Consider the following 26,006-nt stretch of genomic DNA (forward strand, 5'->3'; position numbering starts at 1 on the left):
TAGTATATAAAATTGAAAATACCAAAAGTGCAAAAATCATTACTTTTACTTAACCCTCGCTATACAAAACCAGGAAAACGAAGAAGACAGAGAACGGCGATGGCGTTGAACAACGGCTTGCGTTCGTGTGCATCAAAGCTCATCACTTCATCTGAATCTATTTTCTCCAAAACCGGTTAGCTTTTTATCTCTTCATATTTTGATGTAAATCTCTTTTTTGTTTTTCATTATCACATTTTTATTTGTTTTTAAACCTAATCTAAGAAACTTAATTTAGATTTTCGCTGCTGATTTAGGGATCGCTTTTTTAGATCTACCGATTTTCTGGGGTCTGTGCAATTGATATCATTTTGTGGATCTGTTTGATTGATTTGAAGACCGGCAAACATATGGTATTAAGAACATATGTGTACATTTGCTCAGCATGATGAATAGAATATTCATATGGTATGCATATATCAATCTGATAATAGGATTTAGTTCAATGTTCTTAGGAATGCCTGCTCCTCCTCGTCCATTATTTGTTCATGTCTATCGATTAGTTATTGTTGTTACATGTACATAAAGTCGTGTTTTTCATGAGTTTTTTTAGCTTGGTTAAAAGTGTGTGCATTTGGAGTACATCTAGTCTAAAATAGAATCTCAACTTTGTAATTAAGGACAAAAGATTGCATATTGGGATGAAATGGTCCTGGATACGACGGGTCAGATAGTTGATTGATTGATATTGGGAGGCAGGGTAGGCTGGTGGGATTGTCATCCCTCAACCCGTCCTTTAAATAAATGAGACTATTGTTACCATTTGATAGCAATTTTGTGCTTCTGGTCTTGTGGCGCATAGAGAGATGATACTTCACCTATAATGTTGTATGTTCCTCCTGTATGATGCAAGACTGCTGGTTACACAGTGCTGCAATGAGCCCTATTCTCTTTAAAGTGATACATTGGACTAAAATATGAATACAAACATCTCAAGGTCCTAACTTCTATAATAGAACCAGATAAAAATTTCAGGTGGGCTATACATACAGTATTTAGATTTGAGCATGGGGTCATATCTATCCATGTCATGCACAGTGGCTAGCTGTTGATATGTGGATAACTCAGCTATTTGTGTAATCCCCCTCTGTGAACTTGTGTAGAATTTGGCGACAAGTAACATTAAGGATATTAAACAAGGTGCTCCATGTGAGTTTTACTCTTAATAGTTCTACTTTTTGGCTCATTGGCTGCTATACAGCACATAGGCGCCTTAATATAAGTCGCTCTCTTATAATCTCCTGTTTTAAGTTTCATGCCAAATACAAGTGAATTTTATTCTCTTTTTTCTCTGTAACAACCACTACTTCCAACTTATCCAAAATATCTACTTGTGATAGCTCTAGCTCTGGTCTCTTTGAGGTGATCTTATGTTTTTTATTGGCAAGGACAAAAGTATGATTGTTATCATTGACATTCCTAGTTGAGCCCTGGGACATATAACTATTGTTGTTTTCAGATAGAATGGAGCTACCTCCAAGATAGAGGTTTGATGTAATTTTGGTCTAGAGTAGTCTCTCAGGCTGGCTATGGATGCTTGAACTCGGTGTATATATCTTATGGTGTCTTCTGGACTTTATGGTGTCTTGTTTGGCCCATATGAATACCTTTTTCATTTATTTGCTTCTAAAAATTTTAAAGGAGAATATTTTGCATTTATCTGACCCTTTTGGTTTAGCGCTTTGAAAATATAACACATGATGTTTGGGTTGGGTGCACATCACCAGTTTGAACCCTTCTGCTAGCAAGAGGTTTTTAAGTGAGAGCAGGGTAGATGAGTGGGTCTATACTCCTCCAAGTTCAAACTTGTGAGCCAGTTATAGTTGGTCCAGCGAACCCATAGACCATTTCTCAATTATCAAAACAAAGAAAAGAAAAAATGCATTAGTCTGATGCAAACTTATCCGAAAAAGACTAAAAACAGCAAAATTCTACCCATCCGATGGAGCAAAATCTCAAATACTCTTTTGGTGTTTGGACCTGCACCTTCTGAAATATGCTTGGCATTATCAAGTTGTTCCATCTCTTAAGAACTTGTCGAGAAAATATTTTTACTTTATAGGTTTACTCATCCTGATGACTATTATTAACCATAAATCACAGTACTAACCTAGGCCCTGCATTATGAACCTGGGTGCATTGAAATAGTCAAAATAGTTTGGTTGATCTTCTGAGCATTGTTCTTTTTGTGAAACATGTGATTATCAATAAAGAATAAGAATGATACTGCTATCTGTTGGAGATGCATTTGAGGGACATATATTTAGGTCTACGTGAAAAATTTATAAATGCTTCAAGTCTATGAATATATACTGATGTCAAAGAGGGAGAGCGATGGATAGTAGCTTTTAACAACTCAATTATAAACTCTAAAACTAATTAGTCAACCTTCTAATAATTTGAGGAACCCTCCCTGGTAGCTCTCCCTCCTCCTTTGTCCGACAAGCATACTTTCATCAGTTTGACAATCTTTTCATTGGAACTGTGTGACAATTGAAAGATTGTTTTTCTATGGCCTGCTTGAATGACTTTGAATTATTTATTATGCCAACTTCTTTCTTTATGCACAGTTCAAACATCTTTTTTAACCGTTACATTTCAAACATTCTTTAATACTTGTTGTAGTTAATTATACATGTTTTGAAACTTCCATTTCTCTCATATTTCATTTCTAATTTTGTCTTTCCATCTTACCGTTTCTTATGACGAGTTCATTTCAATCAAATTTGGATGCTGTTGTTCATGCTTTTTATAACTCTGACCTTGCTGATAATTGAAATTTATTGTTTGGTCAGTGAAGAGAGAGTTCCACTCAACAGGTGTCAAGAGAATGGGAGGGCATGGACATGACGAACCTTTTTACCTTCATGCAAAACACATGTACAACTTGGACAGGATGTCAAACCAGAAGCTGAAGATGACTCTTGGTGTCTGGTCTGCAGTCGCCATTGGTGTTATAGTACCAGTTTATGCTGTCGAATTCCAGCAAAAGAAAACTGCTTCGGGCTAGATCATCATGCAATTGCGTCTCCACCACAATAATGCTTGCCCTTGGAGCTTCCATGTATGAAGATGAACCTATTGAATTAGAGAGCATTAAATAGCTTTCAGTTTTGACTTAGCTTTACCCTGGTGGTTGCTTTTCTTGTTTCTATTTTGGCACAACATTGGTATGCCTAGTTCATTAATAATATTCTCTTAATTAAGTGAAAACCATATCTGTTGAACATGTGTCTGGTTTAATATCCACTTTGTGATTTTCTTTCTGACTGGCTATTGCTCCTATCAATCAAAGTGAATGTTGCTCCTTTTGGAGTACAATTTCTATGATATGCCTGATATATGGCACACATTTTCCCAGCCAACAAAAATTGGTGGAGTATTAGTATTTGGGCCCAACTAAAATAAAAGGAAAAAGTTTTACAAATGTTGCATAAATAATTCTTGCATGTTTCTAATCAGTTATTTTGTTTCTCTTTTCAGTGTCTTAGAAACTAGAAATACAAAAAAAAATTACTGTACGTAGCTTTCTACTTCACTCACCGTTTCGACGTGTATATAGCTAGGATTTAAATTGATGAATAGCTCTAGTAGTTCTGGAAGTAGTTACACAAGAATGGGTTCAAAGTTCATCCCGTCGATGAAGAACTCATAACCTATCTACTTAAATTTGTGTGTGGCAATATTCAAATACTAGACTTGTACAATAACAAAAAACCATGTGATATATACAATGATTTACCTCCTGATGGAGAGTGCACAGATGTGAACTACTTGTTTACACGGTTAAAGTTGAATACTATACGATAAAAAAAAACCATATGATATATCAGTGGCAAATTTAGGTGCAAAAAATAGGGCATCCGAACCCGTGGTCTCCTCGTAAAATTAGATATTTTATGTATATATTTTTTAACATATGTATAATATTATATTCTTTCTAATGGAGAGTGCACGGATGTTTTTTTTTACTATATAAATACTTTCATATTAGACATTAGTCTCAAATTTTTAATTACACGGTTTTATAACCAAATCAACCCCTAACTCTGGCATGTCTTCGATTTGAGAATTAAAACTTTTGCCGCATCCTTTCTTCCATGTCACGTTTGCACTAATGTTGTCACTCTATCACCATGTCTATGACAACCGCGATAAAAAATTGCATGCCTCGCAACANTACGATGATTTACTTCCTAATGGAGAGTGCACGGATGTTTTTTTTTACTATTATAAATACTTTCATATTAGACATTAGTCTCAAATTTTGAATTACACGGTTTTATAACCAAACCAACCCCTAACTCTGGCATGTCTTCGATTTGAGAATTAAAACTTTTGCCGCATCCTTTCTTCCATGTCACGTTTGCACTAATGTTGTCACTCTATCACCATGTCTATGACAACCGCGATAAAAAATTGCATGCCTCGCAACATGTGAATAATAAAAAATGACCACCACACCTTGAAAGAACAATTCTCCACCAATGAATTATTTTCCCAAGCACACGTTCAAAGTGACTTTGGCATCATCAACATGGAAGCCCAAGTCAAGATTTTGTCTATCCCATACTCAACAATAAAGCCATGATAATATCGAGTGTTGATCCACCAACTTCAGAAAATAGAACTTTTGAAATAGGACGTATCAAATGCTCCATAAATTTCTTAAGCATGGTTTGAACCAAAGTCATCTATAACTGCTCCAAATTTGTAAGCATTTCAAATGTTACAACACCTGGAAAGGGTTTACACACTATATATATTTATTAACCCTTTCCCGTCTTCATTGTACCTATTCCCACATATATAATATACCCTGTTTTAGAGCTTCTTTGCCTCATAAAGTACAAAGAATGTGAACTACTTGTTTACCCAAATTTAGAAAAGAGATGTTACATTTATTTAGTATTTTTTTATATATCTTTTTGTAACTTCTTAAAATACATGTAGTTAATTGTAATTTGATTAGTTTTTTAAAAATTGATAGTGTAACATTTCTTAAAATATTTTGTAACAGATGAGATAAATATATATAAATTATTGTACGTTACATAACACTACAAATATTTAGATTTAAGTAATTAGTTCTTATTGATCATAATTTTGAAAACTATTTCAATTGACCAAGATGTAATAAAAATTTCAAAATTATTCTAGAAATATTTTAAAATAGAATTAAGGCTTCACATGATTGAATATATTAAATAGAGTATATTTTTTTTTACTTTTATAATATATCATAATACTTTTAATTGCAAAAATAGGTCTAAATCATCATTATTGTTAGTAATTGTTACACTTTAGAAGACATTCAAAATAAGCCAATATTTTTCTAATTTAATTATTTGATAATCTAATTATTTTAAGCTTAATATATCTAAGAAGACACCTAAAAATTGAAAAATAATCTTATGTAGTCTATGTTAAAACATGATTGATTCAAATTGAAGTGAATTAGAGCAATAAAAAGTAGAAAGGGTCCGTGATAGGGTTGAAGAAAAACAATTGTTTCGAGTATAGAAATAATAATACGGGTCATATTGATAATGACATATCGAATTAAAATTGTGGGGACTATGAAAAAGTATTGTCTTAGCAATAGAATCCTGAAGTCGTTGAGAGGAAGGGCATATTAATCAAGTTTGAGGTATAAATTTATTCTGAGATTAGTTATGCTTTCAACTGAATAAAGTAAAAATTTAATCACAATTTTTAATTATATGAAATATCTCACCTTATCCCATGAACCACACGACCCTTCCATAAGAATTGTCTTCAAAATAATGGTGAAAGTGAAGATCGAAGAACCAAAAAAATTAAGCTAGGTCCTATTTAGTGTTGTATTCACCTTTTCAATGATTTTTTGAAAATAACATTTGTATCTTCACGAGAAAAAGATAAGATCAGCATATATATCTATACTCTCTAAATTCTACTTATAGTTATAGAAATATACTAAACATATTAGTGTCGTTGATTAAGATAAGGCAAACAACAAAAAATTAAGAGATTCCCTGAGGCCTCTAGGCTCTAGGCCTAGATAGTTGCATGTCCCACCTTCTTTTTGATATTTGATGCTACTTGTGGTGCAAGTGGAAGATAGATTCAATAATTGGAATTTAATTTTAAAAAATTCTGAATTTTGAGGGAATTAATTTAGCTAAAGACCTCTTATTCTTGCTATAGTTAATTAAAAGATGACAACCTCAACCTATTTGAAAAAAAAAACATATTAGACAGTTATTTAAACCAGGACAGCATGTAGCCAATGCTTCTTTTGGCACCAGAAACAACTAAAAAAGAAGTTAAAGAGATTTTTTTTCTCGTTCAGTGTTCGAAGTTCGTATTGGAGCCCCAACTAAGTTGGATCGCGCATTGCAGGTTCCATTTGGATGTGGCGCTCCCAACATGATTTTCTCTATTTTTGGAGATCCCGATTAAATCTGGATCATGCATTACAGGGCCCATTAGAAGGTGACGCTCCTAACATGATTTGTTCCGTATTCAAGGCTCGAATCTGAAACTTCTAATTAAGGGTGAAACAGTTTCACCAATGCACCACACTTATGTTGATCAAGAGAAATCTTTTGCTCTTGTTATTTTATATTCCTTTTTATATTTCAAATTTGGTGAAATAATTGTAAACACCTTCATTGAAAATTTGGTTTATAATACTCCACTCCTAGTGGTTTGCCCAATATATAACACAAAAAGGCAATGATGGTGGAAGACAGAGAGAATTGAGAACAAGGGAGAAAAGGTAGTTCAAGAATAGTTTATCCTAAAATTTAAATTGGATCATTTTTCTTCTTGTAACTTTGATAATTAGTTCATGAAAAATCAATAAGATCAATGATGTTTTATAGTTTAAGGAATATTCTACATTTATCCTTTTTTTTGCAAAACTACAAAGAAGAAGAAAATGAAAACAATAAATATTAGAAACTTCTACTCAAATGACAAAAATGAGTATTTGTAGTTAACATGAAATATGCTTAGACTAATAATATAGGGACCAAAATAGAATATAACCATAATTTAGGAACTAAAATTACTATTTCCCCAAAAAAAATTGCTCAAGTGAGTGACACTTAAAAGAGTCTATCTTAAATCTACTCCTAAAAATAAAAGATCATTTTTCTCATTTTTTTTGACAATACATTTAAGTGAAGTCTTAAAAGCTTACCATCGACGAATGTGGTGCAATGGATAGGGCTGCTAAGCATTTCCCTCCGAATAGTCTTATGTTTCACGAATTTAAAATAGTCGAACTTCAATACTAATACGAAACACCAGACTAAAAAATAGAGTTTTAAAAGCTTAGGTGCATGCTGCTGTGAGCATATTCACCCAACAAAATAGAATCTTTCCATTTCCTAGTGTCACCAATGACCAATGTTACAAGTCATTGGTGTTGCACTTAAATTCTACTTATGACATTGACGCATTCAACTTAATAGTGTCACTAAACATTGGCCTTGATTGCACTCAACATATCCTTTGTCTTGCATTTCACATCCTACTAAAATTCTTAGTGACATTGGCATATTGGGTCCTAGTGGTATTGTTTGGCTCCTCTTAATTTAAAATTAACATGATAATGACAATTCAAGTGCTAACATGATACTTCTTTTCAATCCAACATTATAAATATTACTCCCTCTGTCCTATTTGCGGCACACTTTTCTTTTTAATCTGACCCAAAAATAATGTTATCTTATTATTTAAAAATAGTTTAATTTTAAAATTCTCCTTTTTACTCCTAATGAGACGAAGAAGTGACATATAGGAAAGAATTGTGAACCAATCAAATTAAATGAACAGCTAGGCCATACTATTTGAATGTAAACATATTTGGAAGACTCAGTCAACTAGTTGATAGTCCCTCCTGTCCAAAAAAAAAAATTAATTAATACATTTTTCAACTATGAAAAAACCATTTATTTTTGGATAAAAGGGAATAATAAAAATAAACTAATATTTATCTATATCCCTCTCAATTATGTACAACTTGGAAGGCAAGGAAAGGAGGACCTTTTGGAGAAGACTTGACTCCACCAATTATCATGAACATTTTGGAGGTACATTATTATATTAGGTTTTTTGTTACTGTCCAAAATGATTATTTTTATTTCATCCGATGTCTAAAATTCACATTGAAATCCGATTATTTTAAATTTACGCCGCGTAGAATTCCATTCGGAAGAAAGTGGAGCAGCCCCATCACCACATCCTTTGATTGTGTCCAAAGTGAATTCAATCACCCTTTTGGCCACCCAAAATGCCAAAATATAACAAAAAGATGAAACCATAATATAAACAAATTACGATAGTTCATGAAAAGATACAAGTTAAGAAGGGAAAAGGGGAGGGAATTCCAAGATAAGAATCGTACTCTCACTAAATATGGTGAAAGTTCAGATAGTCAACCAATCAAACTAATAAAATTCTATCATACAAATGATTTTTGAGCAAAAAATTTTTTTCTCTCAACGAGATAAACCTGTGAATGATGAAAAAGGAGAGGTAACCGAAGCATGACATTTGATAGGATTATAATTTAGATGTTCATATGAATAAAAATTTACTCGCATTAGGTGTTTATACCGATAAAATGTGTCTTTAATTTCATCTATACATTTAATATGTATTTTCGTTTTATGGTGAGATTAAATTATTTAATTAGGTAAAAATAATAGTGCAAATGCAACCATGCATTAGACTGCAACTCCAATTCCAAAACTGTTAAAAATGAGTGAAAAAAGCACTGAAAGTAAAGAAACATTTACAATGACCACAAACAATTCTCTCCTAACTACATTAAAAAGGGGAAAAAAGCATCAAGAATTAATTCAAAAGGCATCAATCTTGCAGTTTTTTTTTCTTATCTGGTGTCTAGTACTGGCATTGGAGCATGACTATTCCGAATTTGCGTCATGTAGGCCCCATTTGGGTAAGCTCTTCCTATCAAGAATTTTTTCGTACTCATGGCTCAAACCCGACCCTTGACAAAACCAGTCCCACACATACTTTGGTGGTATCAATGTTGGGGTTATCATTGGGAATCTTTGTGATTTTCATCACCACTGTCACTACCTTGAGGCTGATTTTGATGATGATGATGTTGCTCCAAATTCATCCCCAAATCAATCCCACTACCCCTACTGCTACCATTATATGCATTCATGGATGCCAACATTCCCATATTAGTCTCTGTCACACCCAACCCCAGCTGCTGAACCGGTTGTGGCTGCTGCAAAAACATTGATCCTAGTTGAACCGGACTGAACCGGCCACCTCCTGGTAACTCGAAACCACCAATTCTCTGCATGGTTGATGAGGTACCTGGTAACATCCAGAACGTGTTTCCGACGTTACCGGCCGCCGGCCCAACCGCCCACATGGCGGGAGCCGGTATGTAGCTAGAGGGATTCAATGAACCGGGTTTCGATTCTTGATCCGGTTCGTGACCTTGAACTCCGGTTCTTTCCGGTTTAGCTGATGATGATGACGGTGAGGTTGTTGCTGCAGCTGTATCTTCTCTATACCTCTTTTTCATGAAATTCTCATCTGGGTCTTGCCCAAAACTGTTTCCCGGAATCTGGTGGTGGAAACCCAGCATAGTGGTAGCGCCGCCGTGGATGAAAAGAGGCGCGGATTTCGACGGCGGAGCTGAAATTGTAGTCCCGCTGCTACGTAAAGAGACATTAAGAGTTGAGAAATTAGCCGGAATTGTACCTGTTCCCGTTGCAGCTATAATCGACGGTTCAGCTTGTTGCAATAGCCACTCAATGGTTTCGCCATCGGACTTATGACCCAATTCTTTCGTAAGCTGAAAAACCCTGGCGGCGCATAAAGCCGGCATTCGGATGCGCCGCCCTCGACCGTCCACCTTCGTGTGACGGTCTTTCGATGGCTTCTTAACAACTTTAGTAGAAATCGCATTGTTATTATTTTCATTACTATTGTTATTATTATTGTTATTGCTATTGCTCCCACCATCTTGGTTGTTTTTGCTATTTGACTCTCTAAATTCCATGTGTGGAGGTGGGGTGAAGGAAAAGACCTAACAACAAAGATTTCTTTTGATATTTGAAAATTTTACCCAATTGTGTATTATGAAATTGGAAGTTGTAGCAAAGAAAGAGACCAATTAGGAGAAAAAGGGTAATGAAACAAAGTAGTAGTGCAAAGTCTTTTTGAGCCAAAACAGAACAAGTGGAGCTAGTGGGGTTTCTCTTTTTCTTCACTTTAATTCAACTTTGTGGAATTTGGCTAATGGAAGAGAAGAAGAAGAAGAGTAGGTGTGGGTGCCTACCAAAAGAGAATCAATACAAGTGTAGCTGGTGAACGAGGTGTGGGGCTAAAAGGGAGGTGGGGTTGTGGGTGTGGGGTTGGGGGGAGGGGTCCAATTCAAACTGAGTGGTGGCAGGGGCAGGTGGGGGACCTGTAAAGTTAAGAAGAAAGCACTGATAAATTTTGCAGAAACTAATAAGGGAAAGCCCACTCGTGGGGTCTCTTTGTTAGCAATGTTATCATAACTCATCCGCACTGCCGACGTTTGATATTTGTATTGAGATTTTTATAAGCAAGGTTTAAAAGGATAGAATATGTATAGATTGTTTTTTGAAGACTTTCAATTCAAATATAGAAAATTCACGTATATTAAGAAAAACATGACAATTAATAAAAGAAATAGTGCAAAACCTATAATAAACGAATCGGAATAACTACTGAATAGTTCAATGACTGAAATAAAATAAGCAGTTGATGATAGAGATATTATAATAAAAACTAAAAAAATACGGCGAGTACAATGGCAGACATCAACAAGCCTAGACCATCGAAAAATAAGATAATACTTCACTAACTATTAACAATCTGTCATAATACACAACCTCCACACCCTACTCTCTAAGGTCATATCCTTGGTAATCTGAAGTTGTGTCATGTCATGCCTAATCACTTCTTCTTGTGCCTACTATATTTAACTTATCGCAATCATTGGGGCGTCTGCGCATCTCTTTTTCACATGTCCAAACCATCTTAATCTCTCTTTCCTATCTTGTTCACCACGGAGAGCACTCTTATTTTATAACGAATAATCTGTTTCTAGTCTTATCATCCCTAGTATGCTCACACATACATTCACCATCTTTATTCCGCAACATGTATTTTTAAAATATGAAAGTTCTTGATTAGTCAGCACTTCGCTCCAAATATGAGAGACCTCTAATTATGAATAAATATTATATTCATTTCATCACAATCCTCGTTAGTATAATAGATCCTTGAATTTAGATTCAAGTTAATTATCAAAAGTCATAATTTATTTGATTTATTGGATTCAAAATTAGTTATTTATGATATTTTTAATAATTAATTGACATGTATATAAAGTGCGTGTCAAAATTAGTGCGTTCTGATGCAGCCACATCTTAAATTCTACACCTATTGGCCCTTAAATGTTATTTGTATGAACTTATCTTTAGGTTATTAATAATTCTACTTATATAATATAATTATCGTTTAAAGGATGTGATTTAATGCTAAAAGGATTAGAGTATATTATTATTGATAGATATAAAAGTTCTTACTGTAGTATTTAAGGTTGCTTTTATTATTTTTAGTTTTGCCAAGTTGCTTTTTAATAATTTGATTTATGTGCTCAAAGAATATCTGGTTATCTGTTTGTTAGACTTTTTAAAAAATGAAATTAATAATCTTGAAATATAAGATAAGATACTTGTCAAGGAAAAATGATTTGATAGTGTAAATTTTTTTTATGTTAATTAAATAAACGGGTGTAGAATACAACTATATATTTATTAATAATCAAATTCAATATACACAAATATTTTGTGAAATTATTTTTAATTGTTGTATTTATATAATCCAATGTCAAAATAGCAAATATATGATGATCAAAGTTGTCATACGATGATCACAACAGATGAGACTTTTTCAAATTGTTAGATTTTTGATAATGATTAATGGCTATATTATATAAGTTTGTTTTAGTATCCTTACGAAACTTTAGTTCAAGTGGAAGTCGAGCCAGAAATTCTAATAAGAAATTTGAAGAAAAAATAATCTTGAAATACTATATGTATTTATCTTTTAATAAGATGATTTCATGACCTTTATAGCACGTGGCTCCATCACTATATATATTGAAGTCCACCCAATGGCCCCTTAAATTAGCCCCACTTGTCTAGTTGTGTTTGTATACACACACACATGTATGCATTTATACAAACTTAAATGCAGCAAAATTGCTAAAAATAAATAACAATGCAGTAAAATAGGTAATACAACTTATTATACAAGACTGAATTTTCTGCATGTGTTTGCTACCACAAAATCTGAAAAAAACGAACAACCTTCCTTGACGATGCTGATGTGACACTATTATTGTAGCTGTCACAAACCAAAACTTTACCATAGTAAATAAAATAAAAAAATCTGTTATGAAAGAATTTTGTATGTACGCACATTTTGTAACTCAATAAAGATAATGAACAAAGTGTAGCGTCTATCGAAAATAATCTCATCGTACTAATAAAGTTTACATATACATTCTTCTCAAATTTTACTTATGAGATTATATTAAATACGCTATTATTGTAAAAACAATAACAAACGGGATAAACTTTAGAAAATTTGTACTCAAATCTTCACTCTCATGAGCTCACCCAACATTCAACATTAAGAAAAGTCAGAGAAAGTGACCAAAAGAAATAATGATAGGCGCATAGCTTGGAAGATTATGTAAAGTGGTCGAACTTAGTAGCTTTAATTTAAATTTTTTAATTATATTTTTTAAAAAATATAAAATTAAATTCAAAATCAAATATTAACACATGACATCGTTATCTTAAAGTTTAAAATTCAAATTCTAACTCTGTTTGGAGGTAGCAAATGGGTGAATAGACTTCAAATTGTTTACTGGGGTGTACATAATATATAAAGCTATTAATATTATTAATTTGTTGTAATAAATTATTAGATTCATAAATCAATTTTATATGATAATATAAAATTTAAAAAAAAAAAACAGCATTATCCATACACATTAAACTCAGAATTGGATTCATTGAAGAAAGTTGAAAGGGAAGACAACTCAGGTGAAAGCATCTAATCCTAACAAGGATACACAGCTCATCACAACTCAACCCCACTTCCCTCACCTAACTTATTATTACTATAATCTTTTAATATTAATTATACACCGTCCGTTTTAGTTTGTTTATGTTATTTTTTTAGTCTGTTTTTAAAAGAATGTCTTTTCTTTTAATAATTCTTTAGTTTAAAATTTTCACGTGATATGTTTAACACCACAAGATTAATTATGTATCTTTAATTTAACACCACAAAATTTAAAAATCTTCTTTATTTTATTAAATTTTATGTCAAGTCAAAACTGACGAATAAATTACTAAAACGGGAGGAGGATTAGTTTGCTTTTTTTCATTAAGTAGTAGAGTCATTTTATTGTTACATTTCAGAATTTAAAACCACTAATCAATACAGCAGCTGGCCATGATTCACTCCAACTCATCCCACTGCATCTTAGATATGGTTATTATTATCGGATATTTATGTAATTAATTAGCTTGTATTAATTTACTTTCTATTTCTTGCTAACTTTTGAAGTAGGATATGTAGAATTTTGGCAGTGACTTCACAAGAACTTATTTAAAAGATATTTCAAAGAACATGTGATTAATTATTAATTCATCTCATATATATTATCGTTAGTTTGATTCGATAATTTACAAGTCATATGGAGTGAAATATTCCATCCGTGACATTTGGTTCAATATTTTTTCAGAAAAGCTTTTCATGAAGTTTCTCTCAATCAAACATGAAAAAAATGAACAACATTTTTCGTATCAAAGAAAAGTCATCAAACTATTATTTGTTTTACCACACAATACTTCATCCCCTATAATCATTTCTTAAATGAAATTTAAGATAACCAACAATGTAGACATCACTATCCTTCTCATGGTAAAGTCACTTTCTTTTGTAGCCAATAAGTCAAAGATAATACATATATATAATTACACAATTTTATACTAAGTTTGTATTCATCGCCACGCAACAATATTAGGTATCACAGTGCTTAAAATCTTGAATCTGCCTCTCACGTTTACACGAAAAGGTTGGAAAAAAGGCAGCAAGTGAGAACTAATAATTGTATTTTTCAATGGGTGGACCTGGAATTACCTTTCTGTAAAGAGAAAAATTCCAATTCTAACTAAACCAAAGATAAGTCTTTCCTATATAATAGAGTTGTCTCCCAATTAGACTTCCTTCTTTTTCTATTTTCAACTTAACTTACTTAGCTACAACAACTTTACTACAAAAAGAGGAGAAGAAAAATAGACTTCTTTTCTCTTTTTCACCTGGAAAGGACCTCTCAGCTACTATAGTTAATAGCTTAATGGACAAGTAAGGACTTTGTTACAATGTTACCCTCAAACAGTAAACAGTTAGAAATGGACAAGTTTGTTTCCTAAATATTAGAAAACAATACCTTTATGTGCAAATGACATGTTGAAGAACTACCTTGCTCTATGAGGAACCGACTTCGGACTCATAACCTAAACAATATTTGGATGAAGGATGTAGTTGGATGTGAACAGTAGAATTGTCTGGACAACATCCAAAGGAAGAGAAGCCTCGGATAAACTCGGGTTTTTCAAGATTCCAAGGTAGAACAGATTTATAGCTCAGGCCTAAAAGAGGCACAACAGAAAAATTGCAGTAATATTTTTCAATGAACTTCAAAGAGGCACAGATCTAATTTTCTTTTCTAAGTAACAGAGGCTGCATAAATTCAATCTTGATTAAAAATTTATATGAGCATCCAGCAAACTAGCTGTGTATAAACAAACATACTGATATTTGCTCCTACTTTTAGTGCCTTCACTTCTTTGCTTTTGCGAATCTCAGACAACGATACTTTTCCCCACTAACCGTTATTTCAAGAGCTCCATCTTGATTGTCTTGGTTGGATGCAGTCCCCATTAGTACACTTTTCTCTTTCTCAAGGTTTTCCCTCTCCATCTTTAACCTGGCTTCTTGCCGAGCAATTTCCGCCTGGGATCAAAACTGTGACATGTTACAAATGTACTCAAGGGAACATCAGCTATCATAGAGGCACATACACTAGATACTTGACTCAAAATTTGCAACTATTATAAAAAACTAAAACGCTGTAAAATGGTCATTTACTTCCTTCTTTGACTAATATAACTTCTGTATTGAACTTTGAACTCAAATAAATAGACCATGTTTCACCTTTCTCACGGCCACAAATAAGTTAACAAAAGAAATGCTTGTGCGTGCCAAAAAACCCAGGTCTGAAAATGTTAAAATTCACTAGACATTTCACCATTCTCAATTTTCATATCAGGTGTTGACAAGGAATTTAATTTCCAAGGACCTCTATCAAGATTAGGAACGTGTAAATTCTCAGAATAAAGCTGTCAAAGACTCATATTAAATCAAGAGAAAGAATAAGAGTCAGTTGGAATTGTCAAGAATATTAGAAGGTATGGAGCAGGTGCTCGTCCATTGTTCGCATTCTAGAGTGGCATGGAACTTCTTTAATCCATAATTGAGATGCATAGGTGACACTGAACAAATTGGAACAGCTGAACACAGAAGTATTGAACAAAATGCAAAATGATTATTCCAGTTAATGTGAAATTTTGTCATAAAATGTGAATACATTGAGTTCAGCTAGCTATCTTAATTGTGAAAAAATCAGCATTTACACAACTCTCAGCTCTCACTATTCCAATAGTCACATCCGACCAGACTGGGATTACAAATGGTTTTCTAAGCTCAAGAAATGGTTGCTGGTAAAATGGTGCACACTACAAAACTTGATGAAGAAAAAGGCCTTGACTGGTGTGTGTAGTGGAATGACTAGTGAACAATTATGCAACAGGCAATTAGAATTTTTTTGTTATGTAACATGCAATTAGAATTTATATTAACTGTCTTCAAGTCATGAAGATATGCCGCTATGTGGTTTTCAAGAGGAAGCATGTAATCTTTTAAAGGGGAAACACCTGAATAGCCAATTCAATTTGCACTCAATGGTAGTAAAGCAGCAACAAGTGCATTGAATTCTTACAAGATAATTTAGGTTCTAATATATCTGCCTCCAAAGGTTGAGTCTTCTTTTAACCATGTTGAAGGATGCTCACATAGGACATATTACGGTTCATGCATTACATCAAGTTTCCATATGACATGTATGCTTGGAAGGCCTTTAATATGGTTAAAAGTAAGACTTTTTCATGTATATGTGAAGGGAAACATGTGATCCCTTAACTGCCTCGACAGATATGGGTGGAAAATTTTGAATCCAGAAAACGGCCAACCCTGTTTAATCTCTTGAATAATAATATATACAGGGATGACTTGAGCAAGCTAGAATTTAGGACAGGATCACGAAAGTTTTTGTTTGATTGCTCTGTTACAATAATCTTGTAAATTATGACATTGACTCAAAGCCACTATACATTATTGCATAAGCATATAAGTGAGAGAAGGACATGTTCTAGAGTAACATCACACTGAAAGTCCTAGTGATTGAGCTTTTAATAGATCCAAAGTGCACTATCTGAAAGTGCAGGATATGCATTTCTTCTGAGGATACACAAGTACGACTATGTGACCTGAAATATTTCTATCTTCTTACGACTATGGGAGGTGACCTGAAACATTTCTATCTTCTTAAGTTTCTTATGAAAGTAACTTAATGAAACTTCTGCAAATTTACTTAATTTCCACACAACAATATCACTGAGGAATAATTTCTGATTCAACTGCAGGGGGTTAATGTGTTGTCTATCACAATTGACATACTACTCAGCTGGCCTTAATAGAGAAATATTTGAATGCAACAGGGAGAACACAGACTCTAAAACCTCACTATACACGGTCTAATTATTGCAAAATTCCTACGGGCTGGTCTTTAACCAATAAGGTCAACCTTAGACTACACAGGTTCTGTTAAATCATTTATGGAGCCTCTTGTTGAGACCCTGGTACATAAATTAGGTTACAACCCCTCAGTCAACTAAATAATCTATGATCCAAATTGACCAGAGGCAAAATTAAACAAGGGCTGTAGTCCACTTTTTATATTGATATTTGATATTCCAACGGCATCATTAAGTTTGTACATCATCAAGTCCAATCTATACAATTACGCTTATCCAGTGCCTGTAACAAGGATGCATCTATTGTTTCAGGTGAAAGTAAAACTGGCTGGCTAGCCCTAAGGTAAATAGCTTAGTTAACCTTTCAAACCACATAAAATTCCAGGGCAACGTGAGGGTGGCGCTACTTAGACATTAAGAGGTCAACAGTATCTTTTAAACACAATAAAGGAAACCTTTCATTTCATTTCACCACCACTTATAAATTAAAGGAAAAAAATAATGCTACATGTCCTCCACTATGTCCCTCCAATATTAGTTATCAAAAGAAAGAAAAAATCTTAAACTTTCTCAAGCAAGATATGAAAGGAATTGTAAGCTAATCAATATCTCCATTCAATCAATCAATCATCAATGAATCAACAAGGCCTCAATCCTCAATTAGCTGGATTCGATTAAGAACCCTATGTGATCATTCTACTCTATTTGGTGTTGGCTAGTAATATGTTTTTTTCCGCAAATTAGGATTTCTCGAAAACTAGAGGTTCACTCATCTCATAATTATACATATATTGACATACACGTCTCTAGACAAACTAAGACTTTTGACAAACATTGGACCCAATGCAAGGACTACAACAACTAAGCATTAGTCTGAACTCTGAACTAGTTGGAATAACTAAGATTAGTCCTTTGTTCCATTATGTTATATTCTTACTAGGTCTGCATTAATTCAGAAAGATTATAGGTCTTCTAAAAGATAACTTCTTGATTTTATATCTACTTCGTTTCCCTTTTAATACATTATTGATCTAAGTAGGACAGGGAAAAACCTACTAATCCTAACTATGCTCCTTCAGCTTTTAGTTATAAGAAACAAGATGAAAAGAAGTTCTTTTTTTTTCCACGCATACTTTGAAATTTATGATAAGCTGATAAATCTATTCCACTTCTCATAAAAGAAGATGTATTCACAAAAACACTACATGATTTCTTTCCATTTATCTTAGCCTTGATGGACACAGTTATCTGGTATTGTTGCTTGTGGGAGGTGGGAGGTGGGAGGTGGGAGGTATTCCATGAAATTAGTCGCGGACACCACGGTTAGCAACAAAAAGAAACACCCCACTTCCCATCAGCAGTATACAGTATATGTTCGAGTAATTCAGTCAATCCATTTTCCATAGTGAATGAAATGAATCCAAATAAAGCAAAAAAATTGATTGATCCTGTGATTTGAAAAACGGAAAGCCAGAAATCACTCCCAAAAGAAAACTAAACTATCCAAAGAAAGAAGGAATTTCTTTTCTAACCAATCTACTCAATTTCTCTCTCAAAAAAATGAGGAAAAAACTCAAAAAAAAAACACCCCATTTCCGAACTTCACTATATTTCGAAAAATTCAGTCAAACCCAATACAAGAATCAGCAAATAAGTTCAAAATAACTAAAATCTTCGAAGAAAAAATGGAATTTTTTTTTCCAGATGTGTACCTCACGACGAGAAAGTTCAGCTTTCCAAGCAGCTTCACGCTCGGCAACCTCACGTTCACGCTCCTCAATATAACTCTGCATCTCCCTCTCTTTCATTATCCTATCTTGTATATCAGCATCTAATGCCTCTTTCAATTCTTGTACGAATTTATCAACAACTGCTTTAATTCTCAGCGACATCAAATAACCACTCTTCTTCTTCAAAAAAGATCTTATTGTTTATTTTATTCTCTATTTCTGAGAGACCCTTTTCGGAGAACACTGCTAATTTCTGGTTACTGCTGCCATTAAAGGAGAATTCAAAGAGGGTAGACAAGTTGCTTCGGCTTTTTGGGACTAATTGAAGAAGAAAAGAATATGTGAATGTTGAAGAGATCAATTTTAGGCCTTTAGTTTTCTCTCTTTTTGTTTCTTCTTGTTTCTGCTGACACTACAATTTAAAGCCCAATAAACCCTTTTCTCCTCCTTACTCAAAAAATAATTTATACGACGATTGAAGTTCGACTAATTTATTTAGATTATATCCTATTTTAAAGGAAAAAAAAAATTCATACTCAAAACTCGACAAAAACTCCAACTCTATCCTTTGCCCCCAAATCCTTTCGTGGTAAAGAATGAATTATATCACTGTTACTTTTGTTTCATTTTATTTAAATTAGAGATAAATTAATACGTAATTTTGTCTTTTTAAAAACGTCAAAAATAAACACGTGGAATATTTGCACTTTATGACCGAGCAATGAAAGGCCCAAAATATATTTTTCTCCTCTTTTCTTATTTTCTTTTCTCAACGGTCGTCATCGAAGAAAATTGTGTATTATCCTTTTTTGACTGAACACAAAAAATTAAAAAAATAATTTGATTAATAAGATGAAATATTAGAAATTAGAAAAAATAATAATAATAGACAACTAAATTAGCAGAAAAGTATCATGTCAAAGTAAATTTAAAAACTTATCAAATTTAAGTTCTGGAAAGTGGAAAAAAAATAGATGAAAATTAAAAGATGCTAAATATGTTAGTTAACAAATCATTATAAGTTATAACCCTATTACGTCATTTAATTATGATAAATTGATATGACATAATGTAAATATCGAATATGAATAAATATACGAAGATAAATCATTACAGTCAAAAAAGGTGTTAGATAAACTAAATAATAGCATCTGTTGATAAACTAAATAATAGCATCTGTATTTATAGTTGATCATTCTCCAAATATTATGAGGCAAATGTTTCATTTTTATTGTTTTTTGAAGGTTGTAGTTTTCTAATTTATTGAAGAAAAAAAAGTGTGTTTCTTAATTTTTCAGAGAAATATTCTCTTGGATGGTATTTGAGGTCGTTTAGGCAACTTTTACTTTATTGTATAGTGACATATACTAAGATTATGTGGGATCCAAATTAACAATGGTCGCAAAATATGTCACTCTATTATATTGAATTTTGGGCCCATTATCTTAGAGCTCTTATTCTTGGACCCATCTGTCTCAGCCATATGAACGGATCAAAATGGACGAGTCAAAATTAACGGATCAAAATGGATGAGTCAAAATTAACGGATCAAAATGAATGAATTAAAATTAACGGATCAAAATGGATGAGCCAAAATGAACGGATCAAAATGGACTACGTTAATAAATAAGTGAGTTGGGTACATCACGAGTCAAAATGAATAGATGAGAGTCAAAATAAATGGATTAGAATCAAAATGAACGGATCAAAATGGACTAGTTAATAAATAGGTGAGTTGGATAAATCATTTTTTCCTAGGCTAATTTTGTCACCCTTCTCTGCATTATCCTCTATTCATTCATTGTTTCCTTTAATAATTGGTGCTTAGTTTACACCCCTTTTTTGTTGAAAATTTGAGTGTTTTTTTTTATTGTTTTATCAACAGGGCAGCAAACTGAGGAACACTTTTTTCTTTTCTTTTTTACGTAAGTGTTTCATTCAAGTATAAGGGATAAAATTGTATCAATAAGTTTGGTTCAATTTAGGCAACAATCAATATATATATATAGTTAGGAAACATCATATTCACTGTCTTTGTCAAAACAATTAGATGATCATTATCTAAAATTGGTCCAACACAGTGGAAACTATCAAAACAAAAGTCTCTTATTTTAAGAAAAACAAGACATTGATCTGGCTGGATGATGCTAATTTACACAAAGGGAACTTTTGAGCAAACCTACAAGGGACAGAAATAGCCAAAGAATTGTGTTTCTTGTAATGTTAACAAAAAAACATCTCTCACCTTCTGTGTTTCTCTATCCGTTTCTACTGTTTGTCTCTTGCTTCAACTCAACACCTCAGAACGTCCATGAAGATGATCGCTTGATTACATGCTTCATTTGCTTGTCCTCTTCCAAAGAGATCATTCCCAAGTGTGAAGGATCCTCCAGCAACATTTTTGCTACAAGATATCCAGCAATTGACCACGTCTGGTGCTTTCTTGCTTGTTTACCAATGTATCTTCCGAGCTTTCCATCATAATATTCAGGCCAGCTGTCCTTGAGTAAGCGGCTCTCAGCAAGATCAATTGCCCGTCTTGCAATTTGTGGCCGTCCAGTCTTAATGCAGGCAGCCGTTAGCAACCACAAAAGCACTGCATTTATTAGCAAGTGTAAGATCAATTGACTTCAACAATAAGACTGATTTTCTCTTCTTTTTTTGAAATTGGTAATGTTGAATTAGACTATGCTTTTCATTTCTTTCTCTAATAAAAAAGTAAAACTAAGACTAACAAAAGACTTCCAAAGCAAAGAATACTTGTAACATAGTATGGAGTCGTATAAAATAACTTCCAACAATGATCAAAGTCATGCTCTACTCAATTGCAGGAGTTAACAAATGAAGTATCAAATAAAATGCAGTGCAGAAGGATGATGGTCGAACCTGGCCAAGATCCTCCGTTATGGTAACTCCATCTAATATTCTTGGGATCACAACCAGTTACTATCCGCCATTCGTGATTTTCAATTGCTGGATAACATATCTTCAAAGGCATATCTGCTACTAGCTCCTCCCAGCGGGCTTCTATGAGATCCATAATAGCAGAAGCTTGTTCTGGAGTGGCAAGGGAAGACAAGATGGCAATACAGTTACCCAAAGCAAACCACCTGAAGTCCATCCTTGCAGGACTAACGTTTCCAATAAAGTAACCTCCACGTGTAGGCACAAAATCAAATACCCACTCTGGGATTGAATCAGGAATAACATTAAACTTATTTACTGCAGTGTGAGAATACTCTTCAGTTTTATAGCGATATATGTCATTTAACTGTTGAAAGTCGAGCCAAAAATAACTTCGCATATGATAACTCAAGGCATGCAGGCGCTTCACTATTCTCTCAATGAATTCTTTCCCTTCTGTATCGTGCTTCAACATAGCCAATGCAGATCTCAGTGCCATGAAGAAGAGTGCTTGGATCTCAATAGGATATCCATAAACACCCTGAAAATCAACCACAATAAATAAAATATCCAATTAATGTCTCTTCGAAGGCAAAACACCAATCATGGGACGTAATTTTCAAGTAACTACCAGGTAATGACATTCTAATATTTAACACTACAAAACAACATTTTGGAGGCAAGAAATAGTTGTGTTACTGTTCTTTTAAGCATAAAAGTCTAGTCCTCTAAGAATGGATAAGGAAACTCACAAAGCCAAGAATTTCAGTCTCTTAGTTTAGATCCATTTACTATTAGAGTTTTCTGATCATTGCCAGATATGCAGACAAAACAATAGAGTAACGTAAATAAAAGGTTCACCTCTAGACATTCATTGACTTGAAAACATTAATTTTTTAAAGAAATTTGTATGTCATGGACAACTAAGCTGGAAGAGAAGCTTCAGAAATGATGAAAGATAGCAATTCAACGCATGAAACGATTCAGTTAGGCCATGTTATGGTTTCTCTTTCTTAAATAAACAGAAACTAAAATTTCACTAGATAAGCCGTGTTATGTTTATTTTTCTGACAAGGTAAAAGTTTTATTAATAGGGTTCCAACAAGGTACTAAAAGGTTACAAAAACAACATAAAGCTTCAGAAAGAAAAACTACTAGAACATCATTTGAAGAGGCTAATGATGCAAACAAACTTTTAGGGGGCTACGGATACAAAATTTTACAGTGTTATATGTTTTGTTGACAAATCTCCCACAAAATTTAGCTTACGGTGCATTTTGATGATCTGAGGGATGCACAAAGTGCTAGTTTACTTTCAACTTAGAACAGAGATCTACGCTAAGAACATTCACTGAATTCTACTAGAGTCTAAAATCCATTTCCTATGCATTAGAGCCCTTGCAGGGACAAAGAAAATAAAGCTAAAGGTCACTAGTAGTCAATCCATTGCACAAGTTCATTTTCCGACTGAAAGTTTTGTGAATCTTAGAGCAATAACCACGAAACATAAGATGAGAATGCATAGAAGAACATAAGGGTACACATCTAAATGAATCCCGATCACAAAAATTGTAAGCAACTAACTCCTTATTTATAAAACCAGCTTCAGCTCTTGTTGCTTATCAACTGCTCCAATCATCTAAGCTAAACATGCTTTATATCACAATGATAAGAAGATCCAAACAAATTGAGAAGGTAAGATGACAAAATATAATACCATCCTCCGATCAATCATTGAGCATCCATCAGCACATAGCAGAGTTGGAAATGTGTCAAATCCTTCAGACAAACACAAGCTCAATATAAGTCTCATCCCCTTTTGGCACTCTGTTGTTTCAGAGAGACTCAAGTCTCCAGTAGATTTTGTGTAAGCACGGAGAAGAATTATCCACCAAAACCCAGAATCAACTGGAGCAACTCTTCCAATTGCACTTTCACCAAAATCTGCTACTATGGTATCTGTCTTACGAACAGGATCATGAAGAACCTTGAAACTAGCAGGCATAACCCCTTCTCCCAACTTGAATCTATCTACTCTTTTTTCCCATCCCTGAAGCTGAAGTGTCTTCAACAAGAAGTTCTTGACTATATCTGGCTCTCCATTCATCAGGAAGGCCAAAGCACTAGGCACAAAATCTCGAACAAAAACCTACACATCAAACGAAATCTTCACTGGATAAGTACTCAGATAAAACAGATAATATTATACTCCTTATCACATCACTGTACCTCACTCCATATTAAACCCAGTTTCGGCATCAATACGACAATATCCCAACATTTTTATGTATGGCATCACTAACCAACGCACATTTTTGTTCAAAAAAGTCATACCGAATCATAGTATATGATACCAATATTATGCAAATTACTAAATCAATATCACATAAGAGCACCAAGATTCTGGAATACTTGGATTTCATATAAATACTGACCTGATCATAGTTGAGGACTTCTTCAGAGGCATGGTCAATTGCAGCTATTGTGCCAACTGGTTGACCACGAAAATGAACCATAGTGCGGCGTAGAGCATCCCATGCTTCAGCAACCATTGGATGGGGCTCAAAAGAGTTCCGGGTTGATGAAACTGGGGTGTCCAAGACGGACCGGCCTGGTGAAGCACTTTCATAATGATCTAAGCCTCTAGATAGGCCAATGGATAACTCACTGAGTGACCTCTCATCAAAAGATCTCTTCCGCTCTATGTTTAACCTTGGCTTGTTTAAAAGCTTCGAGAGATCATAATCATCTATTTCAGAAATGGAGCAGTTGGAGCCCACATTTCTCAGTCCAGTTTCTTCCATGGTCGCCTTAAACCTTCAATCCTTGGAAGTACTCTGCATCATTAACAATAATACCTTTAAGAACAAAATACAGGTTGCAGCTCCATATAGAAACACAAAATTGTTATTTCTTCTTAGGAAAATAGTACTCCCTTTGTTTCAATTTGTTTATCTAGTATTGACTAGTCCCGGAGTTTTAGAAAGTAAAGAAAACTTTCGAATCTTGTAATCTTAAATTAAAGATATATAAATTGGACCAAAATGTCTTTTAATCTTGTGGTCTTAAACATGTTGCGTGGAAAATTAGAACTAAGGAGTTGCGGAAAAAGGAAAGAGGGATTTTTCTTTAAAACTGACTAAAAAGGAAAGTAAGACAAACAAATTGAAAGGGATGGATTAGCTACATGTCAACCCACTAGCACTCTGTGTCGCACAAAAAGAAGGAACCTTACGCACACAAATACTGGTGTTTGTGAGCATGCATTTGTATTAATCAATCAACTATGCCATATCAAATTAGTTAGATCAGCTATATGAATCCATTCCACTTCATCCGGACCCATTTTATTTCAATACTCGTAAGTAATTTAAGGGGACACAAATAGATACATAGACACAGACATACAAACATGTGTGTGCACATTCGCTTAAGTGTGTCAAAAAACATATACAGAACTTCAGAAAATCCCATATAACTAGAAATCATAAGCATTAGCCCCTTTAGACTACAATACAAGTTGCACACCAATATAAAAACACAAACTTGTTATCTATCTGAATAACTTGGTAATTCTCAACCAACAAACATTATCTTGCAGAAAAAGGTAAGGGGCTTTTCATTACATAAAGTTGGAATATTTAGGTGCATATATGTACAAACACATAAATAGATGGTCAGGAAGTCCAGAAAATCACTTAGTATCAAATTCCTGGACGAAAATTGTACAGAACACGAATCTGTGTAACATTATGGCTCAACTGAAAGCAAAAAGTGAGTCAATGAACAACAGCCATCATCCCAAGTTCCCGACCATTATACAAAGGGAGAAACAAAGTAAGAACAATAAGGATTTCACTTTTCAATCTTATCCAAAAGGACTACAGTATCCAATAAGTAATAATGCTGGTCATTAGTAATTATAGAGAGAAGGCCCAAAATAGTCTCTCATCTTTGGTTAAGATTTAAAGTCATCTTGAGTTTTCACATGGAGCACTAATAGTCCCTCGTGTTTGCAATATTAGTGCACTTTTGGTCCTCCCCTAAACTTTTGTCTATTTTTTAACATTAATTTTGTTCATAATTTTATGTAAGGAATGTCCTATCATCTCTTTATTTATTTAGAAAAAATAATAACTCTATGTGAGAGAAGGTGAGAAGAAAAACACCTTGTTCTGTTCAGTATAAATATTACTGCAGCTAAACTAAGAACATTTTAACATATGACATTGCAAGAAAAGAAAATTTTGTACTATTGTACGTGAAATTGTCGTGATGAACCTCTCGACTTTACCTGCAATACGATTTCTACTAAACAAAATAAGGTGTTTTTCTTCTCACAATGTGAGATCTCTCACATGAA

The 26,006-nt window shown here is 33.6% G+C and overlaps 4 protein-coding genes across 4 annotated transcripts; 1 reads left to right on the forward strand and 3 right to left on the reverse strand.

The window, feature by feature from the left end:
- The first annotated feature begins 17 nt into the window (after positions 1 to 17).
- On the forward strand, positions 18 to 3,241 carry LOC125872682 (uncharacterized). Its single transcript, XM_049553443.1, has 2 exons — positions 18 to 175; positions 2,835 to 3,241. The coding sequence occupies exons 1-2, from the start codon at positions 100 to 102 to the stop codon at positions 3,047 to 3,049; spliced, it is 291 nt and encodes a 96-aa protein (XP_049409400.1). The 5' UTR covers positions 18 to 99; the 3' UTR covers positions 3,050 to 3,241.
- A 5,553-nt stretch (positions 3,242 to 8,794) lies between these two features.
- Positions 8,795 to 10,333, reverse strand: LOC125872659 (transcription factor TCP8-like). The gene has a single exon (XM_049553420.1). It carries the CDS (start codon positions 10,079 to 10,081, stop codon positions 9,098 to 9,100), a length of 984 nt encoding a protein of 327 aa, XP_049409377.1. The 5' UTR covers positions 10,082 to 10,333; the 3' UTR covers positions 8,795 to 9,097.
- Positions 10,334 to 14,882: 4,549 nt separating this feature from the next.
- LOC125872681 (uncharacterized) lies at positions 14,883 to 19,174 on the reverse strand. The gene is made up of 2 exons (XM_049553442.1): positions 18,722 to 19,174; positions 14,883 to 15,150 (listed from the first exon to the last, which is right to left on the reverse strand). The coding sequence occupies exons 1-2, from the start codon at positions 18,899 to 18,901 to the stop codon at positions 14,977 to 14,979; spliced, it is 354 nt and encodes a 117-aa protein (XP_049409399.1). The 5' UTR covers positions 18,902 to 19,174; the 3' UTR covers positions 14,883 to 14,976.
- A 1,545-nt stretch (positions 19,175 to 20,719) lies between these two features.
- On the reverse strand, positions 20,720 to 24,506 carry LOC125872649 (probable alkaline/neutral invertase D). The gene is made up of 4 exons (XM_049553410.1): positions 24,079 to 24,506; positions 23,361 to 23,792; positions 21,626 to 22,184; positions 20,720 to 21,335 (listed from the first exon to the last, which is right to left on the reverse strand). The coding sequence occupies exons 1-4, from the start codon at positions 24,445 to 24,447 to the stop codon at positions 21,040 to 21,042; spliced, it is 1,656 nt and encodes a 551-aa protein (XP_049409367.1). The 5' UTR covers positions 24,448 to 24,506; the 3' UTR covers positions 20,720 to 21,039.
- Positions 24,507 to 26,006: the final 1,500 nt, after the last annotated feature.

Source organism: Solanum stenotomum, chromosome 8 (genome assembly GCF_019186545.1).
Source record: "Solanum stenotomum isolate F172 chromosome 8, ASM1918654v1, whole genome shotgun sequence".
NCBI classification, from domain to species: Eukaryota; Viridiplantae; Streptophyta; class Magnoliopsida; order Solanales; family Solanaceae; genus Solanum; species Solanum stenotomum.

What these genes read in the sequence shown, in the direction of transcription:
- LOC125872681 (XM_049553442.1), bottom strand. Translation starts at nt 18,901, where the DNA reads ATGTCGCTGAGAATTAAAGCAGTTGTTGATAAATTCGTACAAGAATTG. An exon ending in CTGAACTTTCTCGTCGTGAG is followed by an intron (nt 15,151 to 18,721) that starts GTACACATCTGG and finishes TTTTGATCCCAG; the next exon opens with GCGGAAATTGCTCGGCAAGA.
- LOC125872659 (XM_049553420.1), bottom strand. Translation starts at nt 10,081, where the DNA reads ATGGAATTTAGAGAGTCAAATAGCAAAAACAACCAAGATGGTGGGAGC.
- LOC125872682 (XM_049553443.1), top strand. Translation starts at nt 100, where the DNA reads ATGGCGTTGAACAACGGCTTGCGTTCGTGTGCATCAAAGCTCATCACT. An exon ending in ATCTATTTTCTCCAAAACCG is followed by an intron (nt 176 to 2,834) that starts GTTAGCTTTTTA and finishes TTGTTTGGTCAG; the next exon opens with TGAAGAGAGAGTTCCACTCA.
- LOC125872649 (XM_049553410.1), bottom strand. Translation starts at nt 24,447, where the DNA reads ATGGAAGAAACTGGACTGAGAAATGTGGGCTCCAACTGCTCCATTTCT. An exon ending in AAGTCCTCAACTATGATCAG is followed by an intron (nt 23,793 to 24,078) that starts GTCAGTATTTAT and finishes TTTGATGTGTAG; the next exon opens with GTTTTTGTTCGAGATTTTGT. An exon ending in CAATGATTGATCGGAGGATG is followed by an intron (nt 22,185 to 23,360) that starts GTATTATATTTT and finishes GTTGATTTTCAG; the next exon opens with GGTGTTTATGGATATCCTAT.